Source organism: Apteryx mantelli, chromosome 2 (genome assembly GCF_036417845.1).
Source record: "Apteryx mantelli isolate bAptMan1 chromosome 2, bAptMan1.hap1, whole genome shotgun sequence".
NCBI classification, from domain to species: domain Eukaryota; kingdom Metazoa; phylum Chordata; class Aves; order Apterygiformes; family Apterygidae; genus Apteryx; species Apteryx mantelli.
Window position 1 is genome coordinate 70,775,802 of NC_089979.1, and position 26,603 is coordinate 70,802,404.

At 40.0% G+C, this 26,603-nt stretch overlaps 1 protein-coding gene and 1 long non-coding RNA gene across 3 annotated transcripts; one reads left to right on the plus strand and one right to left on the minus strand.

Annotated features, from left to right (window-relative positions):
• Positions 1 to 311: 311 nt before the first annotated feature.
• On the minus strand, positions 312 to 9,206 carry LOC136991268 (uncharacterized). Of its 2 annotated transcripts, none has more exons than XR_010883343.1 (3): positions 8,848 to 9,206; positions 6,669 to 6,911; positions 312 to 2,384 (listed from the first exon to the last, which is right to left on the minus strand). It is a non-coding gene; the product is annotated as an uncharacterized lncRNA (long non-coding RNA). The 2 variants fall into 2 exon arrangements; XR_010883344.1 differs by having other exon boundaries at positions 6,669 to 6,946.
• Positions 9,207 to 9,405: 199 nt separating this feature from the next.
• SMIM13 (small integral membrane protein 13) lies at positions 9,406 to 22,039 on the plus strand. The gene is made up of 2 exons (XM_013941641.2): positions 9,406 to 9,883; positions 18,363 to 22,039. Exons 1-2 carry the CDS (start codon positions 9,808 to 9,810, stop codon positions 18,554 to 18,556), a joined length of 270 nt encoding a protein of 89 aa, XP_013797095.1. The 5' UTR covers positions 9,406 to 9,807; the 3' UTR covers positions 18,557 to 22,039.
• Positions 22,040 to 26,603: the final 4,564 nt, after the last annotated feature.

Below are 26,603 nucleotides of genomic sequence, written 5' to 3' on the forward strand. Positions count from 1 at the left end.
TATCCATGAATAAAATGGAAGCAAAATCCTACAGTCCCACTCCTGTTTTTGCTGTAGTAAAACTTCAAATAATTTCAGAGGAATTTTACCCAAGTACATCTTACACTCCTAGATTTGGTAAATTCACAAGAAATATGAATATTCCTACAGGATAGAAATCTAGTGTTAATATTGCTATAGCAACAAGAGATTCAACAGAGTTAACAACATTTTCAAGAGATGTGTATCCTCCCTTTTTCCTAGGGAATTTTACCCTATGTAAAGGGAGCCAGGATTGAAAGAACTATATGCATAACAAATATTTCCTACTGACAGTATTTTATTCTATAAAATGAAAACAGCTGTGCAGATTCCGTACATTTGCCCTGAAGGTCCATATGACTTTATATTGCCATAGTGAGCACCAATATAAAGCATCTCAAGAGGCAGCATGTGCTCTCTACCAGCTGGTCCCTTTGGGGTAAAGATCCACTCTGTTTGGCGTGGTGGAGCTGTGCCTGTATTTTTTCTCTCTTTCTCTCTTGATCAGGCTGCTGTTGTGAATGGAGGGGGAACTTGCTAGGACTGGTGTCACACTTTACACAAGAGCTTGCTGGTTATCAAGACCTCCTTATGGTGGCATCTGTCTTTTGGCATGCTGCTCACTATTTCTGTTCATTGTGTTTTCTCTTCTTCATGATGGCAATAGCCTTATTTCCATAAAGTTTAAAGTACAGGAACCAAGGATAATTATGTAACTTGTGTTCTCTTCAGAGTCAGCAGTTTTCTATACATTGGAAGCCAAATGTGTCAAAACAACAGCATTCAAGAAGGAGGAGTCAAAAACCTCATTGCTTACTTCAAGTTTAATAAATAACCTGAGCCATTTGTACATCTACAAATATCTTAGCAGCAGGCTGCTCACCTTAGGAAGATGGTCCATAAGTTTTAACATTTATAGTTTTAGCTGTAATATCCAAGTAATACGGCTGTTATGTAATTTGCAAAAAAACCCCCATGAAATCCTCCATGATAATCTCATTAAATGATTGGTGCTTCCTCCTTTCCTTCCCCCACTTTGATAGTTCACCTAATGAAAAAAAAATCCCAGTGAGAAAAATCCAGGGTGACTGACACTCATGACAGGATAAACCCAGTGCCGATAACACTCTGTTACAAAATATAGTGAAAGCAAGTTCAACCATCATTCCATTAAAGATTCCTCTTCTCACATACTTCAGTATTTCCTTCTCAAAATGCTTTTAGTAGACTCTGTGGATAGATCAATGCATTTTTTTGTTTCTGTGGATCAACTGAGTTTACAGTCTCACACATCTCTCTGGATCCAGCTTTCCCCCTTAATCCTAATCTCACTGTCTTCACCCTTGATAGCTTTGTTGCTAGTTTTGGCACTCACAGAACTAAGTCTGAGTTATTAAATTACATTGGACCCCACTGATCTAATCCAGAAGACATCTTTGCATCACCTTTCCTATTGCTTCTAATTCTGGGAACCCAATGGTGAGACACCTCACCTACTTCATACCCAGAAAGGAGACACTTTTCACTAGCTGGCAGCCCATAAGGATTGGCCACAAACCCTGATTTTTCACCCTACTGACCCAGTACTCCATTAGCAGTATCTTTTTTGTTCTGAGCAGTCTGATATTGACTGCAAGAAGTTGCTCAAAGCTGTTCAACTAGTCTGTAGCCTACAGCCCACTGTGTGAAGATATAACAGTGCCTTTGGTATAAAAACAGAAGCCTTATACTGTGCTGGTGACTGAAAAAGAAGAGAGCCCATTTTAAAATAAAATGTTCTCCTTAGGAAATGTCTTCTGCTCATCACTCTAGACACTTTGATCCACAGAAAGTAGCTGTGCCCTCTTCTTCCCTTGTTTTGATCTGGAAAGCTTTTAAGATAAGAGCAGTGAAGCAGCTGGGGGCAAAGACTGGTAAGTAACATTTCTTTGTTGAGTAAAGTAGAATCAATCCTCTTCTCCTATGCCTTAAACAGCTGAGTTGGTCTACTTTTCTCATTTTCTTTACAGCACTGAAGAAAACTGGAATTCATAATTTAGGCTCTAACCAACAACTTGACCATAATGTTGGCAAGATGGAAACCTACTGAAAGCAATACAGTTCCAACCAGCCTCTGTGCTAGTAAAGCCAGCTAGTAAGAAGGCTCCCTTGTAACCCATCTATTTACCTTTGTATTCAGCTGGAGATATTACTCTAACACATAAGAAAAAAAAGTCAGCTGTAATTCACATCTATCTTATGTATGAACTGGGCTTGGACTGCTCATTTGCATAAGATATTATCAAACAGCCTCTAATAGTAAAGATTTTCTACGGCAATCTTGGAGTTATATTTAGGTCCACCTCTTCTTATAATTTCTTCCACTGAAATAAAAAGATGAGTGATACTTAGTTTTGTTGAAAAGGAAAAAGATTTTAAAATGAAAATTCTGCAAGCTTCTAAAATAAGTTTAATGTGTTTAGAAGTGAACTATTAAGTAAACTAGAATACCCACATGCCAATGGTTAGTTGATGATTTTATAAGACCCTTTTTTTATTCTTATTATTTTGGCAGTTAATCTTCAGGCTTGAAGCTTTCTATGTGAAGTGCCTGCTGCAAGCTTTATTATTATTATTATTATTATTATATTAAAATCAAAGGTAGATTAGCTGCCTTCCTTTGAACATACTCCCTCTGTTGGAATGGGGGACTGAAATTTCACAGAGTAATCACCTGCCATTGGGGTATTCGATTACTATCTATACAGACATATATCCAGCTACGGCAAAAACATATGTCCCTCTGAGAAATCAAAAAGCACAGCCTCAGGTTAGTTATTTTGATAGTTAGATTCTCCCAAGATTCTGTCAATTCTTAGCATGCTCTACATAGCTCCTGTATGCAGGACCAGACTCCACATTTGTCTTCCTCACAGAGTGATTTGACAGGCAGTGCCTTAGGATACTCAAGCAGGATGAGGATTATAGGAGGAGAAGGGCAGAAACAAGAGCTGGGGCATGGGGTAGTGGAAAAGAAAGGCAGGGAGGGAGAGAAAAAGTCAAAATCACATGAGTAGTAAATAAGAGCAGAAAATATCTATAACTCCCAGAGAAGGAGAAACCTATGGCACAGGTACCAAAAATTGCATACTGGTGAACTTCCATGTGCATTTTCAGTATATTGCACAACACTGGCATCTAAAGGTACCACTGATCAGCCAACCATCACTATCATGTCTCATTGAGAGACAGCAACTCTCAGGTCCTGTTACATTCCAATCAGTAGGATAAACATTTAATTTGGGAAAGAAAAGTGAGATCAGTCATCTCTCCCATTGCCAACCATTGCTCTTGATAATGATCTCCTCCAAAACTTGGAATTTAAACTCAAAACTTGTCTGTCTTCATGAATTTGTCCTATCAGTAAATATCTGTCCAGCTCACTAGGAAAATGTCTCTTGTTTCCCTGAACAGCTAGCTCAGATGAAAGAGGATGTCTTTCTTCTGTTATGCTCTTTTGCTAACTTTATTGGCAGAGGACTGTGATTATGTATCTAAAGATCTCAGTTCTACTAATGATGCTATGGGGAATTACAGAATTAAACACGATGAAAGTTCCGTTCACTCTGTGAGTGCTTTAAACACTTAAGAACTGTCAGTAATAAAACTGCATTAAATCAAATTTGAATACTCAGCCTGAAACTAACAGATTTTGTAATTTATCAAAATAGATTTGCAAGTTTGTTTTCTGGCTTTTCCTAGATTTATTTAGTTCTTTGTATAATGTCATTTCTTCTATGCTTTTGGTTCCTGAATCTGCAACTGGTATAATATTTCTGCACACCTAAAACTAAACCTTGTACTAAATCGACAGCTGTGGGCATGTAAAGTAAAAACTAAGCCAAAATAAGCTTGTGCTGGAGGAGGTACCAATTTGAGCAATTGTACAGCGTTGCAGGAGTCTTTGGAGTAAATTTTATGTTTTAGCACCCTCTTTTGGAATAAAGCAATACTGCAAGTATTTCATCTTAAATGCTTTCCTAAAGCTGAAACACAATTGCTACATATCCAGGAAAAGACCATGGCTTCAGTCACAGATATATTTCAGTTACGCAGTTTGATATTCTGTATATTTACATAAATATAATTTCTTATTCTCCTTATGCCTATCAGCTTAATATAAATAGTTCATACTTACTTAAGTCAACCAAGAAATGGGAAAAGGTTGCTGATTCTAAACCAAAAACTGAGGCCAAGCTGTTACAAAAGACCATGTTTAGATGCTCTGTTCTTCACCGTGTCTTCACCATGCCTCCTGAGAGGAGTTTGATGGTGTTAACTTAATTGTTAACTTAATTGTGAATGGAATTGAATGATCTCTCTCACACGTGCTAGTGTTCTAAATTAAGCATTATGATAGTGTACAAACATACCAGTTTGGGATCTGATCTTGTAGCTGGCTGTGTTCAGACCTACACTGGAAGGCAAGTTCTTTTCCAAAGAGCATACTATCTGGTTGAAGAACAATATTTGAAAGATAAGCTTAACAATGTAATGCAGAGGGAAAGGGATGGAAGCAGACAGTTCTCTATACTTATTCCCTAGGAAATAACAATGTATTAATCTTAAAAGAAAGGTGTGGGGGGAAGGTGATCAATTGGATTTTGAATAGAAGAAAGGGCTAGATTTTGCACCTTCTGTATTAAATTATCCCTCCCTGACTAGCTGCTCAGGTATAAGCGAGAAGCAGTAGAGCTCCTACACCACATAGTTGGTTTTGCTGCAATATCTGATCTGGTTGCCAGTTATCTTCAAAGATTTTAAATGTGCAAAGACAAGGACTAAAAAATGTTGTTCTAAAAAATAGAACAAAAACTGCCTGGATTACCTTAACTTGCTCTTTTTTGCATATTCATTATGATAAGCCTTATTTACATTACTGGCCTTCAGCAAGACACCTGCTTTATCAATGCACAGTGTAAATAATAAACAGAAAGAAGGTCATGAATGATGCAAGGGTCAGAGGAAGGAGAAAAGATAATCTTGTTAACGTGGCTGAAACTTCTTTGGAGGACAGAATAACACTGCCTACCTAACATATATTACATGTTATGGGTAGATCATTTAAATATTTTTTTCTATGGCTAGTCAATTATTTTATTATTCCTTTCTGCTGTCTGGCTTAGGGTAATTGAATATAGATTTGTCAAAGTGCTGAGCACTTACAGTTGCAACTGAAATCACCAGAGGCTGTGCTACAAACAAGTTAAAGGTAAGAGAAACATTAAATCTTTCCCATACACCAGTCAAAAGAGGGGCATCCAAAACCTGTTGATACTTTGAACATATGCTCTAGTCTCAGTCTTCCCCTTGGTGATAATATTTCTCACCTTGCCTTGCTACACAAACATAAACATTAGTTAGCTGACTGCTGCGAAACAACTGGTTAGTCTAGATGCATCAGATCTCACACCCTGAAAAGGAGGCATGTGTCCTTAGCTCCTAAATCACTCTTCCCTGCCACTAGTCTTAGCTCTCTTATTCGCAACATTGCATGTCCTTGGTGATCTGTGAAATCACATATCAACTGTTACTGCTTTGACCTGATCCATGGTCTAGTGTACCATTCTGCAGAAGCCCTCAGAAAGGCATGCTCACCAGTCTTGTGCTGCAGTCCCTTCCCTGCTTAATGACCTGACCATCCTCTTCCCTCTGCCTCCAACACACATCTTGATGCCTGCATGGTCATATACACTGAGAGTGAAGACTTGAAAAGTTTGATCAGCAGTGAGCATCATAGGAAGAAGTATTGAATGTAGACTATAGATGGTATGCAGTGACTGAATGTTGCAAGATAATGGACATACATTCATAATGACATCACTGATGAGTTTTATCCATCCTCTTCAGGGAAAGGATGAGCTACATGTAGTTCTGTAACTCCACATTGCACATACACATGCACAAGGAAGGTGATAGAGCAAATTTAGATTTGTATGAACAACCTTATTTCTGAGCTTCAGTGAGTAAAAAAAATCTCTTCAATACTACCTTTTAATGTTTTTTTTCTTGGGTGTGATTTCCTAGACTTTTGAAAAATATTAATATCCATGTTGTAGCTCACTTACCCCAAATTCATCACCATCATTGGTATTGGTACACAGAATCACACAGAATCACAGAATGGTTGAGGTTGGAAGGGACCTCTGGAGATGATCTAGTCCAACCCCCCTGCTCAAGCAGGGTCACCTAGAGCACATTGTACAGGATCACGTCCAGGTGGGTTTTGAATATCTCCAGAGAAAGAGACTCCACAACCTCTCTGGGCAACCTGTTCCAGTGCTCTGTCACCCTCACAGTGAAGAAGTTTTTTCTCATGTTCAGATGGAACTGTCTGTGTTTCAGTTTGTGCCCATTGTCTCCCATACAGACTTCTGGCACATTAGCACATGAAATGATATGTAGAGGTGTGTGTGTATGTGTGTTTTCATATAATTTAATTTTGATCAAAAGAATAGTCTTGGATAAAATACATGCAATATATATATATTTTTTTTATTCAGAGGAAAATCTGTGAATATGTTCTATTTGACACATGTTCTATGTAGCCACATAAAAGGTTCTATTTCATATATTAGAAAAAATAGGAAAACAAAGACTATATTCACCAAATTGTTGGAGAAGGAAGCATTTCTTCTCTTTTCTCATGACTTGATTACAGTGTAACAGTCAGTTATTCTTTGCCTGTGGGGATTCGAACTTCTATCTTCTATGTGAGTGCTTCAACTATTATGTTAGAGAGTCTGCTTTACTTGTTTGTTGTCTGTCTTGATGACAATCTCAGTAGCTCATCCATGAAGAACTTTGTTGACTAGGAACTGAGGGAATGCCACCTGAGAATGCCCTACATCCTGTGATTAAGACATGTGTGCACCAGGTGAGAAACCTTGTAGAAATTAAGCAGAAAGTGAAATGCTTCAAGCTTAATCACGCAGTGTAATATTCTGAAAATTTCTGGGCTGTACGTTGTCCTCAGATTTAAGTAAATCATGATTCACAAAACTTACTTCATCAGCCTTGTGGAGTAGAACATATTTTTCTAGTTCTTTATAAAGGCTAAAAAAGTCACAGGTACTAGATCTGAAATGGCTCCTGCTGGAAATTATTCTTCAACCTAAGAAACCTTGTTGTTGGGAAGCATTTTTTGATATTCATGTTAAAATTTTCGTATTTCTATAGGAGAGTTAAATTTCTTGTAGTATAATTTGATAGAGCTGTAACTACCAGAAGATGGGTGTTTCAAAACATTTATAGCTATTTTGGCATATGAGTTTGCTCCTTGAAGCTATTTAAGTGCATTTACTATTTGGAGCTGCCTTAAATTCAAGTTTGAGGCACCTTCATTTTACATTTTATGCTCTAGAGAAAGGGACACTTAAATAAATAAAATTAAGGTTTTCCAAACTGAACCTATGTTGATTAAAAGTCCCTCTACCTGTTGCTAATCTTGTTGCTACCTGTCTCATCATTATTTCCTAGTATACTGCCTGGGATGCTATGAATATTTATTACTCCAAAATGTCTTTATTCCCAGATTATTTTTTTCTTCAGTTATGGATGCTGGGTGGTTCTGCACTGCTTAGAGATGCAATGTGAACTAATTAACAGCTATTTAGTAAAACAGCTTGGAACTGTAGGATAATGAATATGAAATATTTTAATAGACCCAAAATGCTACAGCTATTTTACAGTAAAGTGAAAGTGACGGTCCCATAGATCTTAGTCTAACTGTAAATGATAAATAAAAAATCAGAGACACAGAACAGTGTAGCTAGAAGGGAATTTAAAAGTTTTTGAAAAGTCAGTATGTTAATAACTGGTATTGCTTTGCTGTTTGTTTGCTATATAGAAGCAGTGTTGCTTAATGAAGTATGTAACAACTGCTTAGGCTAGAATTAGAGTGACATTTTGAGATCAGGAGGCATGTCAAAGTGCAAAGTAATTGAGAAATAACAGAAAAGGTGTTTCAAGTCAAGTGAGGTTTGTGAGACAATGAGTGGGTAAGGCAGAATAAGAAACAGGTCTGGGAATGCTGGCAGAGATAACATTTGAAATGGAAAGACCGAACTCTGATTTGATTTGGTGAACTGACAGCAAATTTAAGAATGTGAATGGGGGACTGCATGTATGTAATTTTGGTTTACAGGTATCTTGAAAAGAGGAGGCATGAAGCAGGAAAAAAGACAAGAATTTTAGCTTCATTTAAAGGGGGAGATTTTAAAAAAATCCATAAAAGAAACACAAAGCAGAAATAGATGCTTTCTCTAACATCTCACTGTAATGGAGACACCTTCAAGGATAATTAGGCTTCCATAGTACTGCATTTAAACACACATAATTTTCAGCTGTTTAAGAAACATCAACCAATGTCTCCTACACTACTGAGGAAAGTTATTACCTTATTCTAGTGCTAAAGACAAAATCCGTGTCAAAGCCAAGAATAAAACCCTTATCTCCTGATTCCTGGAAGCTACCATTTCCTCTGACTTCTCTTAAGAGGGAACGACCAGCTTTGGTATATCACTACGATATCAATAGAGGACAAGAGCTAAGGTTATGTGGAAACTGAACCACACCGGGCTGGCAGAGGTGTAAAAATGTTGCCTCAGCTAAGGCACAGCAGTCCTTCGGTAACCTTATAGATCAAATACAGGGAAGGAAGGAGGGAAATGATAAGGAGAAAAATGAACCAAGGACCAGGTTACCCCATCTCTATGGCTGATGTACATCACTGCTAAGGAAGCAATCCACCCTACAGTTTTTGCTCTGTTTCAGCTATAGCCATACCTGTATTTTAGCATGTCAGCAGTCCCTCTCTCCATACGTCTGCCTCACAAAGCCACTCCAGGCCGTGGCACCTAGGCAGGCACGAACACAGCCAACCCTGTTTTCAGCCTTCCCTCCGGGCAGAGCAGCCTGTCATCACCGCACCGCGGCTGCTTGGTTTTCTCTGCTGAGGTAATTGCTCTAGTGCTGAGGTAAGTCATCTTTTCCAGACGCAGCGGTAGCAACGGCCGCAGCTGCTCCCCGCAGGACTAGAAGCCAGGCCGCGGAGTGTGTGTGGGGGTGTGTCTGTGTAGGCGCCCGCCTCCCGCGCGTCAGGGCAGCACGCGCGTGCGGGGAGCAACGGTCGCAACGGCCCTTGGACGTCGTTTCCCTCCCCGAGGGGGCGAGGCGGGGCATGCTGGGACTTGTAGTCCCCGCTGCCGCGACGCCCACCCGCGCCTGCCCCTGAGGCGGGAACCAAACTGCGGCTCCCAGCATGCGCCGCGCGTCGCCTGGCGTCACCATGACGCACTTAAAGGCCCGCCCGCTTCCTGCGCTGTTTCGTTGCCGCCGCTCCGCACACCGGTTGTCAAGAGCGGGAGGAGGGGACGCCGCCGCCGCAGCAGCAGCGCACCGCCCGGCCTCGCTCCCCGCGGGGCCCCGCTCCGCTCTCCTCCTCTCAGCACTTCTCCATCCCTTCCACAGCGGTAGCTGGGTGCCGGGCAGCCATGCGAGGCGCGGCCCTTTCCCCCTAACGGTCGGCTCCACGGGCCTGTCCCCGTAGCTGTCCCGCAGCGCCTGAGGGACCGGCCCGGCCTGGGAGCGGAGCGGAGCGGCTCGCCGAGGGGCCGGGCCCCGCCGCGCTGAGCGGGCCGTGACAGCCGCCGGGGGCCCGGCGCTGTCCGCCGGCCGCCGCCGCGGGGGGCAAGCGCCCTCGGAGGAGGCCGCCACGCCTGGCGGCGGGGGAAGGCGCCCGGCACCATGTGGCAGAGCATCGGGCTGACCTTGCTGGTGATCGTGGCTACCCTGGCCTGCGTGCTGCTGTTCATGCTGTGCGGTGAGTCCGGCCCCCTCCCCGCGGCGGTGGGGCTGGCCTGGCCTGGCGAGCCCCCCTTCCCGCTGCTTCGGTCTCTGGCGGCTCCTCTCTGCTTCCCCCGCTCGGATCGACTCGAGGAAGCAAAGGGCATGGTGCCCTAGGGGGCGTGGGAGCGTGTGCCGTTCACGGCGCCCCCTTCTCTTTGTTTTCAAATATTTTTGATACTTGAAATGCTTCCAGAGCTTAATTCGGAGAGCAGTCTGAAGCTGACAGCCTTTCTAGTAAACGCGCTGCTGAGTAGTCACTCTGTGCAGCTTCTAGCCGGGTTTGAAATGCCAGTGAACGGAAGAAGTAACTTCCTTCTGATTACCCCTCAGTAACGCTTTCGATTTTAGTTTGCTAGGGTAGATTTAGAGCAGTACTTGGAGTCGCATAAAGAAAAGCTCTCAAAACTTTTTATTTTTTAACGCAGAGCAGGGTTATGTAAACGGGAGGCACAACTTGCCTGTCTGTTAGAGTTCTTGGAAGGAATCAGCAGTACAGTGAAGGTGGGTGACTGTGATCAATATAGTGAACTTAGAGTTCAAAAAAAAAAAATCCTCAAGCTGTGCTGTAGCTTGTGGTGAAAGATTTGTGAGATAAAAAGCAGGTCCCAGGTGGTTCTGTAAATGACTCGGGAAAGCAAGGGGGCAAAGTGAAGACATTTATGACTTACAAAAAATTGTTAATCATGGTCAAAACTGCAGAGCATTGCAGAAAGATCTTGCTGTCTCAATGGATTGGATAATAAAATGGCAGGTGAAATTCAGTGTTTTAGCACATGTGGAGTAAGGCACATAAGAAAAAATGTGAAATATGCATACACAACAATGGGATCTAACTGAGATGTTGGTATCCTGAAGGATGTATAAGTTGAAGTCATTGCGAACATTTCTCTAAAGTATCCATCTAATGCTTTGTAACAAACAGTCAAATCAAGCATTAGAAGTTTGATAGAAAATGTCATTACATTGCTGCAAGAATCTATGATATTCTTATGTCTCAAACAGTGTATTCCTATTACCTTATTTTAAAAAAATCTATTTCTTTTTATGTTAAACAGGATGGCAAGAGCTATGTAATGTCTGTAAGAAGAGATACAAAATAGGTTAGACATGCATGCCTAGCCTGGAAAATATGGAGGAAGGTGATAGTTATAAAACTGAGCAGAGAGGACAGGATAAGCTGGGAATGATTGTTCAGTTTCATCATAACAGAGGAACTGGAATACATCAGATTTAACAATTGGGCAACAAGTAAAGGAGAGAGCACTTTTTTACACCATGTGGGGTTAAATTGCAATCTCACTAACAAAGAATGTTTTGAATGCCAGACCTTTATTCATTTTTTTTCTTTCATGAAGAAAAATTCCATCAAGGTATTTTTCACTCTTGCCTTTGTGTTCAGAAATCGTTGTCTGGCTATCTTCTGGTTCTTGAAGATGTAATGTGGTACTTGCTTGGGTTTTTTATGCTCTCAGAGTATATGTTTTTTAATTAGAGCTTCTCATGGAAGTAATGCTGAGAGAATAGAATGATTTTGCAATGTTTTCAAAATTGGAAACCTGGCCTTTTTGCTTATTTTTCTGGATGTAATAAATGGTGGGATATGCTGAAGGATCTCATTAACTTTGCTTGGTAACTTAAACTTCTCTCTAGTGCTTGCTTAAAGATAGCAAAAGTAGTTTATAAACCACTTAAAGGGGTTTAATGCTTAGCAATTTGAAGTTTTGTATTGTACAATAAACAGATTCAATTAATACTTCACTTTAAATTAAGATACAGATGAAAGATTCAAACAGCTTATAAAATGATTGCTAAAAAGTTATGTAGATCAAAAAAGCACAGGAAGCTGGTATCTCCATTGTTTTGGTAGGGAGGAGAAAGTTCTAACTGGATAATATAACAGAAGTAACTCTATGGGATTTTATAATGACTTGCAGGATTTGGTAATTTTTTTTCCATATAGCACTTGTTAGTACTAGTACTCCTGCCATTATTATGGAAAATAATCAAGGAAGTCAGTGTTAAGACCACTACTAGAGTAACTGAGTAGTAAGCTCACCTCCAACCTAAAGGTTTATTTGTTCCTCTGATAGCCAGTTTCTTATCCACCTTCTTGCATACAAATTGCTGTTCTTTACAACCTGTTAGTCTCCTTGAGTGCTATGTATGGATATGTGTAAATGCCAGCCAGCAAGACTACAAGTTCATGGACAAAGCTGACACAAGAATGCCTGGATATAAGCTTGAATAAACTTAATTTGATAAGAATATTTTAGTCATCTGATAAGAGAGCTGCTGAAACAGCCTTACAAATGGGACTTTACAGGGTCAAGAGCCTAAAGAGTTGTAAGTTGGTTTTTGAGTGGCTCATAAAAGGACTCATGTTGTGAATGCTTGCTGAAAACAGTAGACTTAAAAATCCAGGAGATATCCGAGGATCGTGTGAATTTTGGTTGCTTATCACAAATATGATTTAATAAATGCAATAAAAACTGCAATAATGAGAAAAATGTAATTTTTATCATTCTTTGAAAGTAAAAATGTAAAATTCAAAACATGTCAATTCTATCAGAATTAGGCATTTGGACCAGTTTAATTGTCAGCCATATGTGAAAAGTAAATTCATATGCCTGAATTAGGTTATTTCTGTAAAAATCTTTTGAATAAGCGACCTGATTGCTTTCCTTTAAGCACTTCAGGGTGTCTGCAATTGCTACTTTTGCTGTTAATCTGAATTCGTTAGTAAGCACTGAAAGCTTGCAGCTAATGAAATCCCTGTTGGTAAACTGAGCACATCTGACATAGAAACTACTGAGAGACTACAAATATAGCTATTTTTCAGTTGCTCTTTTAAAAGTAGGACTAAGGTAACTTGCTTCCACTTTTTTCTTTCCATCTTTTCTGACTGTCTCTGTGGTTTTTCTTGAGGTGACCTCATATTCCTTCTACCATGTATCCCATGTTCCTATGCAGGTGGTAGGAATTATGCATAGTCAAGGAGATGCAATAAAATGCCAGCCAAGGTGAACTCTAGGACTATTTACATATGCTACTTATGTATATTTGTTTTATTTTCTGAGTGTAGTAATGCATTAAGCTATATGCAATTGCAGAAGAGTGCTTTCTCTGGAACAGATAGAAGTGTTCATCTCATTTGGCAAGAGATGCTAGTGAAATGTGGTTTGACATATATGAACTTAAAAAAAAGAGTTGTGCCAGAACTAGTGTTGGTGAAACAAGCGTGTGGTTTGCTTCACGAGTCTGAATTCAGTTGCAGATGGGAAAACATTTGAGCCCTAAATTCTGCCTTAACTGTTCTTTAATGTTTGTTTAAACAATTTTGTAACTGTCTTAAATGAGCAACTCTCTCAAAATACATCAAAGGCAAGGGAAGTCTTGTCTGATTAGATTAGCAATAAAGAGAAAATGGCCTTTTCTTTGAACCTGAACTCTTTTCTTTGGTACTTAATACAAATGGGAGGTAGGAATTACCTTGCTATCAGTTAAGTCTGAAATAATCCCTGCATATGGTAAAAAAGTTGCATCAGACAGGACTAGGTTTAAGGAGCAATGCAGAACCAAGCAACACATAACATGTTGTCTTTTGTTGTTGCAGTATCTGCATAGTGTACTCTTTCATTACTCTGTCTTCTCCATAGCAGAGCTATGCCCTGGGGCAGTGATAGTCTCTTCATCTTAAAAATGGCGCAGCACTGAAGTGACTTGTCCGTGGTCACAGATGATACCCCACAAAGTTCAGTGTGAAACCTTGTTCCAAATCTCAGCCTAGCATCCTGAGCTCTACACTCCTTCAACTCTCTTCTCCCCCTCTTCTATAGATCTGTAAGACTTTCTGTGATGGACATTATTGTAGTATTTGAGTGCTATACAGACAACATTCAACTTCGCAATACCACAATTCTAAATTAGTCTTCAGCACATTGCATGGTAACATCCTATCTTCAAATCAGTAGGGCCACAGAGGTAAAATGATTTTGCAAGACTGCACAGGATGTCAATACTAGAGAGAAATAAAACACAGCTTTTCAAGACAATCTTGTGCTGTTACCACATCATCTTCCTTCCTTTCTTGGTTTGATTTGTATTTCACAGAATAAAATTCAGGTTATTTTATCCTGTGCATTCCACATTACTCTCGAGGCTTTTTTGTTTGGTGGCCTTCCTGATTCCAGTAGGAGTATCCAGTAGGAGGCTCCAGTACAGATAACCCTCCCACTTTTAGCTTATGCTTAGAAGCCAGTGTAAGATAAACAGGTTATATGGACCCTGAAACTTCTGCCCTTCACTTTTTGAGGGGGATTAACCTATTGTAATCAGATTATTTCTTTCCCCTTTACGAAGAACTAGGTGTGGGAAGCAACTTAAAAGGTAGCTTTTGTAAAACCTAGTCAAATCATAAAATCTTCATAGCATAACATCATGATATGACATACTTCTGAGTCAGTAAATGAGACTTTGACTCATGGTCACATCTTCACAATTCGCATCATGTATCACTGTTTACAGCAGGGGCTGACATACTGATGGCACAGTGCTGAAGATGGTTTAAGTCTTTGGATGGCATCTAGCTGTGGCATTTTAAATGAGACAGTGGCTCCCAGCTTTTATTGAGTACTAAACTCTGTGGAGGCTGGGAGCTGCTACTTGCTTAAATGCAGAATACTGTCTGTTTGTGATGAGTTATGGTCCTGGTCCCTGGATTCAGACCTCTGCTGTAGCCGAGAGCTGGAGGCCCTGCTTTGCATCAGAATGATGTACTGTTGACCTGGCTTGCCCCTTGGAGAGGCAGCTTCCACAGATCAGCATAGCAATATTAGTCTGGCGTATCATCACTGCTTGTTTTTGCTGAAGGTGTGTTGCAGCTGTGCCATTTGACTGCCACAGGTTTAATCAAGCTAGAAATGACTTGAAAAAATAAATCAAATGGCTGGAAAAAAAGTAATAAGCACTGAAGAACTGATTCAAATCAAACACTTTTGTGTGTGGTGAAGTTAAACCATCAGAATTTCTTCGAGATTGTAGTTTGAATGAACTGAAAGCATTTTGGACACAAGCTGGTGATGTGAATTACATATTCAGCATGAGCTCTACAGCAAAGTAGTTGTGAAGCCAAGTTGAGATGCATAAAGACAAGACAGGCAAAGATGCCTCTTTTTCTTTTTTGTGTACTAAGCTGTTTTAAAATATACTATTGTAATGTGTGGTTATTTAGTGTGGAAAGATGTCTGGTGTTACCATTTTGTAGTGTTTTAATGACTGGAAAATTAATAGGTAGAAAACACATTGTCATCTGCTTTAGAAATAAGTCAGCACCTTGAATCTGTCTTCAGGCTTTGTTTTCATGATGTAGTTAGACTCTCTCCAGCAGTGATATCAACTCTTTTCTCCAGAATAACTTGTTTCAGTTCATTAGTAGTCTGGTTATTTCCAAGGTGTTTCTTAAGTGTTTAGCAGCTGTAAGTTGAGAGGGAGTCTCAAATGAAGAGGCACTATTAACTTAATTCAAACAGGTGTGTTTGTTTTGGGGATTTTTTTAATCCATCCAAGTTTGCACTATATCTAGAGCAGGTGAAAGAAAGGAATCTTTCTACTTAAATTATTTTATGGACCTAAAAGTCTCTGATGTAGTCTGAGATGGTCTTTCATGTAGAATCAGACAGGGGGCTGTGTGTGGTGAGGAATGCCTTCAGGGAAAGCAATAATGGGAAGAAGTTCGGAAAAGACATGGAAACATCAACAATGGATTGTCCTTCCAACTACCATTGAATAAATTTCCTGTAATTTTGTTTATAATGCACTGTATGGTGTTTCATTTCACTTGTCTCATTGCAGGTCTGATTGCTTAATGTTGGCTCTGACCAGTCATGTTGACTGGTTATCTGCTGTCTTGATTGTTTCCTTGAGCTAGAGAGCTTTGAAATCTTTATGGCCCTTGGTACTTTGGATGTTCAGACCACTGTGTTCTAACTGAAATTAAATCTTAAACAAACAAACAAACAACCCCCCCCTTTTCTTAGAATATCTGAGAATAAACTGTAAATGTTCTTTACCATTTCTTTTTAAATTGTAATTTCTGTGTTAAGTGGCCCAATTTGCATTTGCTTCATTTGTTGAAGAAAGCATATGGTGCACTTTACCCAGTGAAAGTTAGAATACCTCTCTTACTGGAGGGTTTATTTATACCAGATATATTCAGGTCATGCTTCTCTAAAGCTTCCTATACTATTATTTTGGAAGGCCCTAAATATTTTGGCCTCTTTCTTTTTCTGTGTTGTTCTCTGGGAGTAACATGGCATCTGTTTTGCATAAATTCACTTTAGGTACTTTAGGTAGGATTGAAAACAAATTTTGAGGTTTTTTTGCCATGTATATCCTTAACTAGACTTTGTAGAACATACTGCATGTTTTTCAGGCACTTTCAAATATAGTGTCCCAAATTTTGTTCTGCCTGACAAAGAGCTGAGAGTTGAAGAAAACACTTTTTAATGCTTGTAATAGTCTGCCAAGGTCTCATTTTCCTGTGACTTTCCTATTTTCATTTGGTATGTATCTTATGCATCATCTTTCCTAGGTGGCCTAGAAATGAGCATGGCTTTTGGAAATCTGATTACTCTTTAATGAGGTTTAAAGCCATGAGAAAAATGGGAGTTGATTTATGACCTTCAAGATGTGCAAAATACTATAGATTCCAGGGACCTGAAATACTTTTTAAAAACTGTTTCCACTGAGAGGTAGCTCTTTCAATTTTTACCTTGAGATATGAAAGAAAAAGACACCTGACTTTGAGTTTTTTTAATGCAGGGGTTTCTAATGTATTTTTAGGGCATCAGATTGAATTCAGTGATAAATCTTTTAAAGGTTCATCAGCTCTTAATGGAAAAGGGCACTATTTGGTGCAAGTTTTACAAATTAAGTTAGGTCATAATAGGTTGTCTTTTAAAAGCTTTCCCCCAGCTCTCCTCAGTAGGAGAGAAGTTACGAAAGTTAAGTATGTGGGACAGATGGGAAGGGTGGGATCGTGTTTCATCCTGAGCAACTGCCTGTTTGTATTGGCATGACTTTGATTCCAGAAGAGGAAGAAAACTAGTGGTGCTGTGATTGCATGTATTGCCACTTGTTACTGTTTCTTCCCTTTTCTTAATAAGTGTCTGTTGTTGTCCATGCTCGGAAGTTTGCTGTTTCTGCTGGCAGTTGTGTAATTGGGAGGATTGTTTTTGCTATTTCAGCCTAAATAAGACTTTTTATATTTCCCTAGATCAGCAGTATAGGCTTGAATGGAAGGTCCTGTGACCAGAAAACGAAATATTAATAGTGCTAAGCAAGACAGTCTGTTTCTGATATTGCAAATGATTCTTGTATAGCACATGGTTTTAGATCACTGTTTAAATTTAATCCTAGTTGTCTGTGAAATATACAGTTAAGTTGCACTTGTATCTTATAGATTATGAAACTGACTGCCTAGCTGAAGGGAAAATATGTCAATAGTCCTTGGTAAGACTCCAGCCTCTTTCAATCCAAATGCTTTGATAAGTGACACTTTTAAAAGGAAGATTCTGGGTTTGGTTTAGATACAAATACATTTGCCTTTAAGTCTTGGCTACCTCTTCTAGAAACACACATTTAGAAGAGGAGGGAGGAGCTGGATCTTAAAACACTCTTAGATTAAAAAAATATGACCCTCTCAACATAATACTTATTTTGCATAGTTATGGAACCTACAGCATTTTGGAACTGGAACAGAACTGAATAAAGTTGCATAAATTTACCAGAGAATGTTAATTTTTCTTTAGTGGGATTTTGACATGGTGAGAGAATATCTTGAATATGGGTGATGTAATCTTCTAGTGAATTATGATAAAAGACAGATCTTGTGAATTTTAGAACAGTATTTATTATAAAGCATAGTTTTAATTTCAAGAACTCCACAAGTGTGCTTCACAGAGATTATGTAATGAAAGTTTAAAAATGTGGTGGTTTTGAATATTTTCAGTAGGATGGAGTGTTTTCATAGTAAGGATAGAAATCCCACTGTTACTTTTTACAGTGTGTGTGTAATGAATCCTGCTTCCTTGCTTCAAAGAAAAGGATCTTAGGTAGTTACACCTGCCAGTTAAGACCTATATCTGTGCAACTGTAATCAGCCACTTACTGTTTGCTGTGGCAGGATAATTCAGAACATGTTCAGGTCTTTTTCCGGAGCTTCAACTTTTGCCTCTGGATGAGATTAAACTTTATCAAGCTGAACTGGTACCTGTAGGACTGTAGAAAGGAATGGTTGTGGATTAGGAGGGAGTGTTTGGGGGTTGAGAGTTGGTAAGTAACTAATGTATGTGCTGCTGATCAAATTTGTGCTCACCTTTCTGGTATACTTTGACTGATATGTGAATTTCAATTTATATGAAGTAACTGAACAATACCTTTTCTGTCTCCTGCAGGCTGGTATGTGGTCTGGCAATTGTTTCTGTCCAAATTCAAGTTCCTGAGAGAACTAATAGGTGATACAGGATCCCAACAGGGGGACAACGAGTTTTCAGAGACTGAAGCTGAACAGGAGACTCCACCCTCACCACAGAGAGGTAGACAGAAATCTGCTCGCCAGCGAAGGGCCCCTGCAGAAGAAACAACTTAAAATACTCCCTTGAACTACTGATTACCTATGAATGGTTAAGCACCTCTGCACTGTGTCTGTTCTTCAGTGGCTTGATCTTATGGAAAACTGACATAAAAGGTCATATAAATACCTGTGAACCTTTACTTCTGAACTACAAATATATGCTACTTTAGAGGTTCAGGGAGGGCTTTGGCACCAAGTCATAGAGTACTGGAAGAAAGGAGGGGTAGAAAGAAAAATCTGTTGGGGGGGGAGGGAGTGAAAAATGCTGAACTGCTGTAGCTTCCATCCCTGCAAACATGAAAACACATTCTGGACCATAGGCTTAGCCTTTGCATTAGTCTGAACATGGTAAATGTTTCAGACTTGAAATGGTTGATAAATTATTTTTACTTTACAGCACTACAACAACTTCTTGTGAAATTGAGTTTTATTTCCTTAGCTATATATAAAGATATATATATTTTTTCCTTCAACCTTGTAAATGCATATGAACTTGAATAACTGTTGAAAGAATATCCTGCTTTAGAAAATATTCTAAAGTGAGACTTCAGTTACATTTTTATATAAAAAGTATAAATGAAATATGGAAAATCAATATCAAATGCATGTGATGTGGAGCTTTATCTCCTTTAAAAAAAAATTGGGTGATAAGGCCTGATTTCTTGGTTTTGACATCAGAAAGGGTTACAGATAGAACAGTCCTGCCTGATTTCTGTGTTCTTTCTGAACCTTTTACTCTTAGCCCAACTTCTGTTGGAGAAAGGAAGGAGCCTAGATTAAGTACTTGCTGTTTAGTGTTCTGAAGTGTCATCTTTGTCTTTTGGGTTCTAAGTGCTTCTCTAGCTCACTTTATACACTCTTACATCAGGTATTTGGTACCAGATATAACTTCTTTTCCTGGAACCAGTTAAGGCATTCTGACCAACTGGTAGACACCACTGTAACACTTTGATAGTGTTATAGCAATGAATTTGATACCTCATGTTTGGTAGAGGTCTTACTGATTTTACCAGTAATAAGCAGTTGCTCTTGTTTTTCTCAGAATATGTATTATATAGCTATGTCCACATCATACTTCAGAATTAAGAACTCCAATTCTGTTATCTAGCAACTCTGGAGATTGATGCATGAGATATTTGGGAAGAGAAGGAGTGTGCACGTGCCACCTCTGATATGTGTGTATGGGGGAAGCTACCCTAAAATATCTGTTCTATGGACAGCTTCAGCTTTCTTTTAACACTTCATACATGGTAATGTTTGGATCATTGTTCCCTGTATTTAAAAACTCTGTAGTACAAGACCACTTTTATAGTCCTGTTTTTTCAGCCTTTATGAAGTTTAAGCCTATGACTTCTGAACTTGTGGTTTGGTTCATTCACACAGCTAAAACTGAGCAACATTTAGCTGTTTGATCAAATAAACTTTTATCTGGGAAAAGAGCACTCTTTTCAGTGCCTTTATGTTTTAATTTGTCATCTGTGAATACTGTTTAAAAGCTACTGAACTTACAAGATCTTATCCACTTAATAAAAAAGTTTGGATGTTTCAGTATTAAAGTATGTAAGATCTGCCCTGCCCTTCCTTGGGACTCTAGAAGTCTGTCTTTGTTTACCAGCATGTATGTATAAGCATGCTTTGTACTAAAGGGTTACATTTTCAAGCATGATTAGACAGTGCTGTGTGCATATCCTTTAAACACATGTAGAAATATTGATAGTCTCCTTCCTCTAGTCTTTCTGGTGACAAAAATGCCTATTTACATTTCTAAAGTAGTAAAATTTGCATCTATTCAAACTGATCAAAAGCATTCAGGTTCTTTTCACTGCTGCTTTCAGTTGTTTGCTCTGCACAATGTAATGTCGAATGATATTCTTATGTCTCTCTCATCACATGATTAGACTTTCAGCTCAGCAGTGCTAATCAAGTACTGGAGCATCTTTTTTTAAAAAAATCTTGAGCATCTTTCTCTTGAGCATTGCTTATCTGGGTCTACAAAGAAAGGTTTTTGTTCTGATGTAGAATAGACACTTCACTTGCACTTCAACTATAACTAGACATAAGTGCATCGAAGACAGCAAAAGGCTGATGCTCATAGTCTCCAACTGAGATAAGTAACAGTTAACTCAGTTTCTAGTTCTGGTAGTTGTGAAGAAAAGTAAAATTACAGCAATATACACATATAGCCAAGGTAGCTCTCAAGGTGTAAAAATAAAAATTTTGGAGCAAGTTAATGAAGGAAATTCCATGTGGGTTTGAATGCTGACACTGATCAAATATACAATAAGATGGTAGTTAAAACTAATGGACATGAAACCTCTGGGAAGCTCATGTGCTGTAGTTGAACAGCTTCCTTCTCCCTTCCCTGCAATACATAGGTGTACACTTCACTCCCCAAAGTTTTCAGTCTTTTTTTAAACAGCTATTTTGTTAATGCTGCTGTGAGGTAGCTGCCAATAATGCTGTCTGCATACTGTATAACAGTCATGATCTTACTAGTAGCAAGACAAAGGCCTATATTATGGGGTTAGGAAGAATTTTCTAACTGATAATTTTCTGTCAATGTATATTTTTTTTCCTGTTAGAGTCCATAGTGGCTTAAAAACAAACAAACAAAAAAACTTCGTACAGGGCACTTTGTTCAAACTTGTAAAAGTGAGGCTGTATGTGTGAAAGTATGCTTGTGATAAGACCCAGCTCATGATTGCTGGCAGTCCAATATACTTATGTCTTTGCATATTTTTTACCAGTGTACTTCTGAAATGTTACTGGTTGATAAGTACTTAAGTTTGAACTGTCTCATTCAAGTCTGAAAACTTATGAGGCAACAGGTTACACAGTTGATTTTGTTTAGCGGGGTTTATTTTTTAAACTATATATTGCCTTATTGTTGCAGCCATTCTACTGAATGTACTTTGCATTCTTAATTTAAATACATTCATATCACTTTTGCAGCAGGGGCCATGTAACTTTGAATAAGTAACTTTGAATCAACTGTCTACATGACAGTTGACTGAAAAGGGTTACTGCCATGAAGGCTGGAACAAATGCTTAAAGTAGACTGGAAAAAAACATACATTACCATTAAAAAATTGAGAAGAGTGTAGACAACTGTTCCTGCTGAGTTTCATAATTCATACCTGTTAGGGAGCCACTAAGGTTATTACTGTGGTGATTTAATGTTAGCCTATGAGGCTAATTCTATGCAGTTCATCCACTAAGCACTGCTGCTGTAGCTGTTAGGAGTAAATGCCATGTACTGTGCTGCAATCTGTGAGCAACTTGCTGCTTAATATCAGGTTTTACACTGAACTAGACCTGTGTATGTACTTCAGTTTTGTTTAGAAATGACCAGCATAAAGAATGTGTTCAATATGGTCATTTGCCTCTTCAGTGTTAAGATACTGTACCTAATGCTTCTGTGGTTGTCTGTTTTCATCATGTTAACTGTTTTAACTGACTGCACAGATAACAAAAATAAAGTAACTAGACTTGATATAAGTACTTCATCTGAGTGCTTTTTGGGAGGGAGGTTCAAATGGGGTCTTGCTTATAGAATAAAGTTTCTTATTTAAGCGTGCAACACTATGCAAGTAGACTTGTCAAAAGTCAAATTCTGGCTGATTATAACACCTACAAAATACTTCAACATAAAAATCCAGGTTATTATACATCCTTTAGAACAATTATTGAAGTTGTTTTTCTGCCTTATCTTTTAAAAGTTGTCACTTATTTTTAGCAATTAATCTCTCCCTCTGTTTTTTACACTTTTAAGGGTGCTTATTGACTTCTTAGTTTGCCTGAAAGTAAGTTTGTTGGTAATTTAGAAGGCTTTTCAATCTGGAATCAAAAGATGTTGTACAGGAGAAGAAAATAAGAATGTGCTTCCTTCCTGATTGCTTCTGTGAATAAAATGCACAAGTTGAGTCCTAGATTCTTTTATTGGCATGCTTTTTGATCTTGAGGAAATGCACTGTTTTGCTATTGCTCTACTTTTCTCCTTTGCAAAAATGGACTACTAATAGAATACAGTAGAATGCTGTGGCATTACGTAACTTACGTACTTGGGGTTTTTTTTGACTTTAATAAAATTTCAGTTGTAGATAGGTGTATGGAGGGTCAGTAATAGTTAATGATTGGCTGGTGCTTGTAAAATACATACTTGCTTTTCTACTTTGACACTGATCACAACGAAACACTACGTGATCTGTCCCAGCAGGATGAATAAAGATACTGTTGGGTAACACTGCTCTGTCGGAAGTTCCACGAAAGGCAGCATTAACTGATACTGCTTCTTCCCTACAGGTACTCCTGTGCTGTCCTTGAGATTCTCTTCTATCCTTACCAATTAATACAGATAAACTCTGTAAAACACAAACTTTGTCTCATGTTGCTTAGGTTATAGTTATAGCAATATAATTTTAGTTATATCAGTATTTTTACTTAAGATTAGACTGGAAGTTGGTAGTGTAAATATGTTGGGTTTCATATTGAACCTTAAAGACACATATTAGCCTTATTCTCCATGTAGATCGGTGCTCTGTTTTGAGTATCTGTTATCCATGTGTGTATTTTTATCAATAAAATGTTCTCTGAAAGCTGAATAAAAGAGGGAGTTTTTGTTTTTTGTTTTTTTCTCCAGACTGCTTCATAGCCTGCCTCTGTAAAAAGGAAGAGAAAGGCCTACATCTGATCCTAACAAGTAGCAGTGCTGGACTCTGGCTTCAGACAAAAGGAATTGGCAAGATAGATCTGTAGATAGGCAGAACAGCATTATGGACTGAATAGCAGAAAGTCAAACTTCTGACTTTGTTTAATCAAGTTACAGGAAAGCAGAGACAAACTTGGGAATCAGTTTTTTGGAGATGGTAGCTGAACCCAGAAGGAAGAATGAGGTTGCCAAAAGTGAGGGGAAAGGAAGGAACTAACCAGTGTTGATATCTGAGAGCACTTAGGATATAAGGTCACCTTTGGACCTGCAGGAGGAGGTACAGGTATGAAAATCCATGAGCTTGAAGGAAAGATAGGAGAAGGCTTTTAGAGGAAGGAGATATGGATAACATGAATGCACCTTTCACTTGAGTAGTAAAAAAAAGACTCTGGATCAGTGGAAGAAAATGTGATTAATTTGGGGTCACTGTCAGTGTTGCACATATACTGTCTGCAGTGTACCCTCATCTTCTAGCATGCCTTGTGTGGACTGCCCCTGGACTCTTGCTGAATGCTGTCAGTGCACTTGCCCTCACATGGGTAAGAAGTAATGTGCTGTATCAGGGAGCTGTGGCCTGGTGGGTACTTCTCTGTGAATCCCTCTGCTGAGTCTGTGTATTCTGTACAAGCCAAGGGCCAGATTTTTCCTCTCAGTTACAACTTCCAGCTTTCTATGGAGAAGCCTGTGCTATGCAAACCATGCCTTGCAAAATTTAAATTGCCCTGCCTTCAGTGAAATAATTTAGCAAAGCAGAAGATATGTGTACTCTGTGTCCTTCTTAGATCTGCTGTGGCTTGCTATCTGTAATATCAATTTCCCCTATGCTAGAGAATTTGAATGCTTCATATCAGGATTTGAAAGTCTCATATCAGCAAATAATTTGTTTACAAATAGCACTAGCTCTAACTTGAACTAAGTCTTTCTTACTCTTGCTAGGCTGGACCACTGTTGCTGTGTTAACGCTGAATACTATTCCTGTTACAATCAATCTTTGTCTTCCTAGCACAGTGCCCTGCCTCTTCTCAGTTAAGGATCTAACCAGAAGCCTTCTGACAAGACAACTTTCTTGCTTTTTTCAAGTTATTACAGCCTCTGTATCTTGAATCATCAGCTAAATGCCAGATGATTGGCTGTTAGCCTTTTTTGTGTTTAAAAATGTTAGGCAACATCCATGCTATGGTAGAATATGTCACAATCTCCTCAAAATCTCAAATTCTCCTCAATCCTGCCAGTGAGGGGGATGGATGAGAGGAGGAGGAGACATACTTCCCAAGTTAATGACTGGCTGCGCCGCTGGTGTTGGCAACAGGGTTTTGGTTTCTACGACTATGGGACCCTGTTTGAAGATCGACAACTGATGGCGAGGGATGGGATCCACCTCACAAGGTGGGGCACGCGGGTCTTTGCCAACAGGTTGGCCAATCTAGTAAGGAGGGCTTTAAACTAGGAAAAATGGGGGAAGGGGAGAGTTATAGTGCCAGGGTAGCTGGCAAAAGACTGCTCAAGTCGGGATGCCTCCAGCAGGTGAATGCAGCCAGGGAAGTGCGCATGGGATGTGGCTATGGAGGACCCTCTTTTACCCCTCCTGGGAAACCTGCATGCTTGATCACCTCTCTGAAATGCTTGTACACCAATGCACGCAGCATGGGGAACAAACAGGAAGAACTAGAGATGTGTGTGCGGTCGCAGGGCCATGATCTCATTGCCATTACAGAGACATGGTGGGATAGCTCGCATGACTGGAGTGCTGTCATGGATGGCTACGTGCTTTTTAGGAAAGACAGGCCAGGAAAGCGAGGTGGTGGAGTTGCTCTTTATGTGAGAGAGCAACTGGAATGTATTGAGCTGTGCCTAGGGGTGGATGAAGAGCGAGTCGAGAGCTTATGGGTAAGGATTAAAGGGCAGGCTAGCATGGGTGACACTGTTGTGGGTGTTTACTACAGGCCACCTGATCAGGAAGAGGAAGTTGATGAGGCCTTCTACAGACAGCTGGAAGTAGCCTCACGATCCCAGGCCCTGGTTCTCATGGGGGACTTCAGCCACCCTGATATCTGCTGGAAAGACAACACAGCTAGGCACAAACAGTCCCGGAGGTTCCTGCAGAGCATTGGTGACAACTTCTTGACACAGGTGGTGGAGGAGCCAACAAGGAGAGGGGTGCTGCTGGACCTTGTACTAACAAACAAAGAAGGACTGGTGGAAGATGTGAAGGTCGGGGGCAGCCTTGGCTGCAGTGACCATGAGATGGTGGAGTTCAGGATCCTGCGAGGAGGCAGCAGGGCACCAAGTAGGATCGCAACCCTGGACTTCAGGAGAGCAAACTTTGGCCTCTTCAGGGACCTACTTGGAGGAATCCCATGGGTTAGGGCCCTAGAAGGAAGGGGTGTTCAAGAGAGCTGGTTAATATTCAAGCATCACCTCCTCCAGGCTCAAGAGCGGTGCATCCCTATGAGTAGGAAGTCAAGCAAAGGGGGCAGGAGACCTGCATGGATGAGCAAGGAGCTCCTGGCAAAACTCAACCAGAAGAAGGAAGTATACAGAAAGTGGAAAGGGGGACAGGCCACTTGGGAGGAATATAGGAACACTGTCAGAGTATGCAGGGATGCGACGAGGAAGGCTAAGGACCATTTGGAATTAAGTCTGGCAAGGGATGTCAAGGACAGCAAGAAGGGCTTCTTCAAATACATCAGTAGCAAGAGGAAGACTAGGGAAAATGTGGGCCCACTGTTGAATGGGGTGGGTGCCCTGGTGATGAAGGATGCAGAGAAGGCAGAGTTACTGAATGCCTTCTTTGCTTCAGTCTTTACTGCTCAGGCCAGCCCTCAGGAACCCCAGACCCTGGAGACAACAGAGAAAGCCTGGAGGAAGGAAGACTTTCCCTTGGTGGAGGAGGATCGGGTTAGAGATCATTTAAGCAAACTTGACACCCACAAATCCATGGGCCCCAATGGGGTGCACCGATGAGTGCTGAGGGAACTGGTGGATGTTACTGCTAGGCTGCTCTCCATCATCTTTGAAAGGTCATGGAGGACAGGAGAGGTGCCTGAGGACTGGAAGAAAGCCAATGTCACCCCAGTCTTCAAAAAGGGCAAGAAGGAGGACCCAGGGAACTACAGGCCAGTCAGCCTCACCTGCATCCCTGGAAAGGTGATGGAGCAGCTCATCCTGGAGGCCATCTCCAAGTATGTGGAGGAAAAGAAGGTGATCAGGAGTAGTCAGCATGGCTTCACCAAGGGGAAATCATGCCTAACCAATCTGATAGCCTTCTGTGATGGAATGACTGGCTGGGTAGATGAGGGGAGAGCAGTGGATGTTGTCTCCCTTGACTTCAGCAAGGCTTTTGACACTGTCTCA

What these genes read in the sequence shown, in the direction of transcription:
- SMIM13 (XM_013941641.2), top strand. Translation starts at nt 9,808, where the DNA reads ATGTGGCAGAGCATCGGGCTGACCTTGCTGGTGATCGTGGCTACCCTG. An exon ending in GCTGCTGTTCATGCTGTGCG is followed by an intron (nt 9,884 to 18,362) that starts GTGAGTCCGGCC and finishes TGTCTCCTGCAG; the next exon opens with GCTGGTATGTGGTCTGGCAA.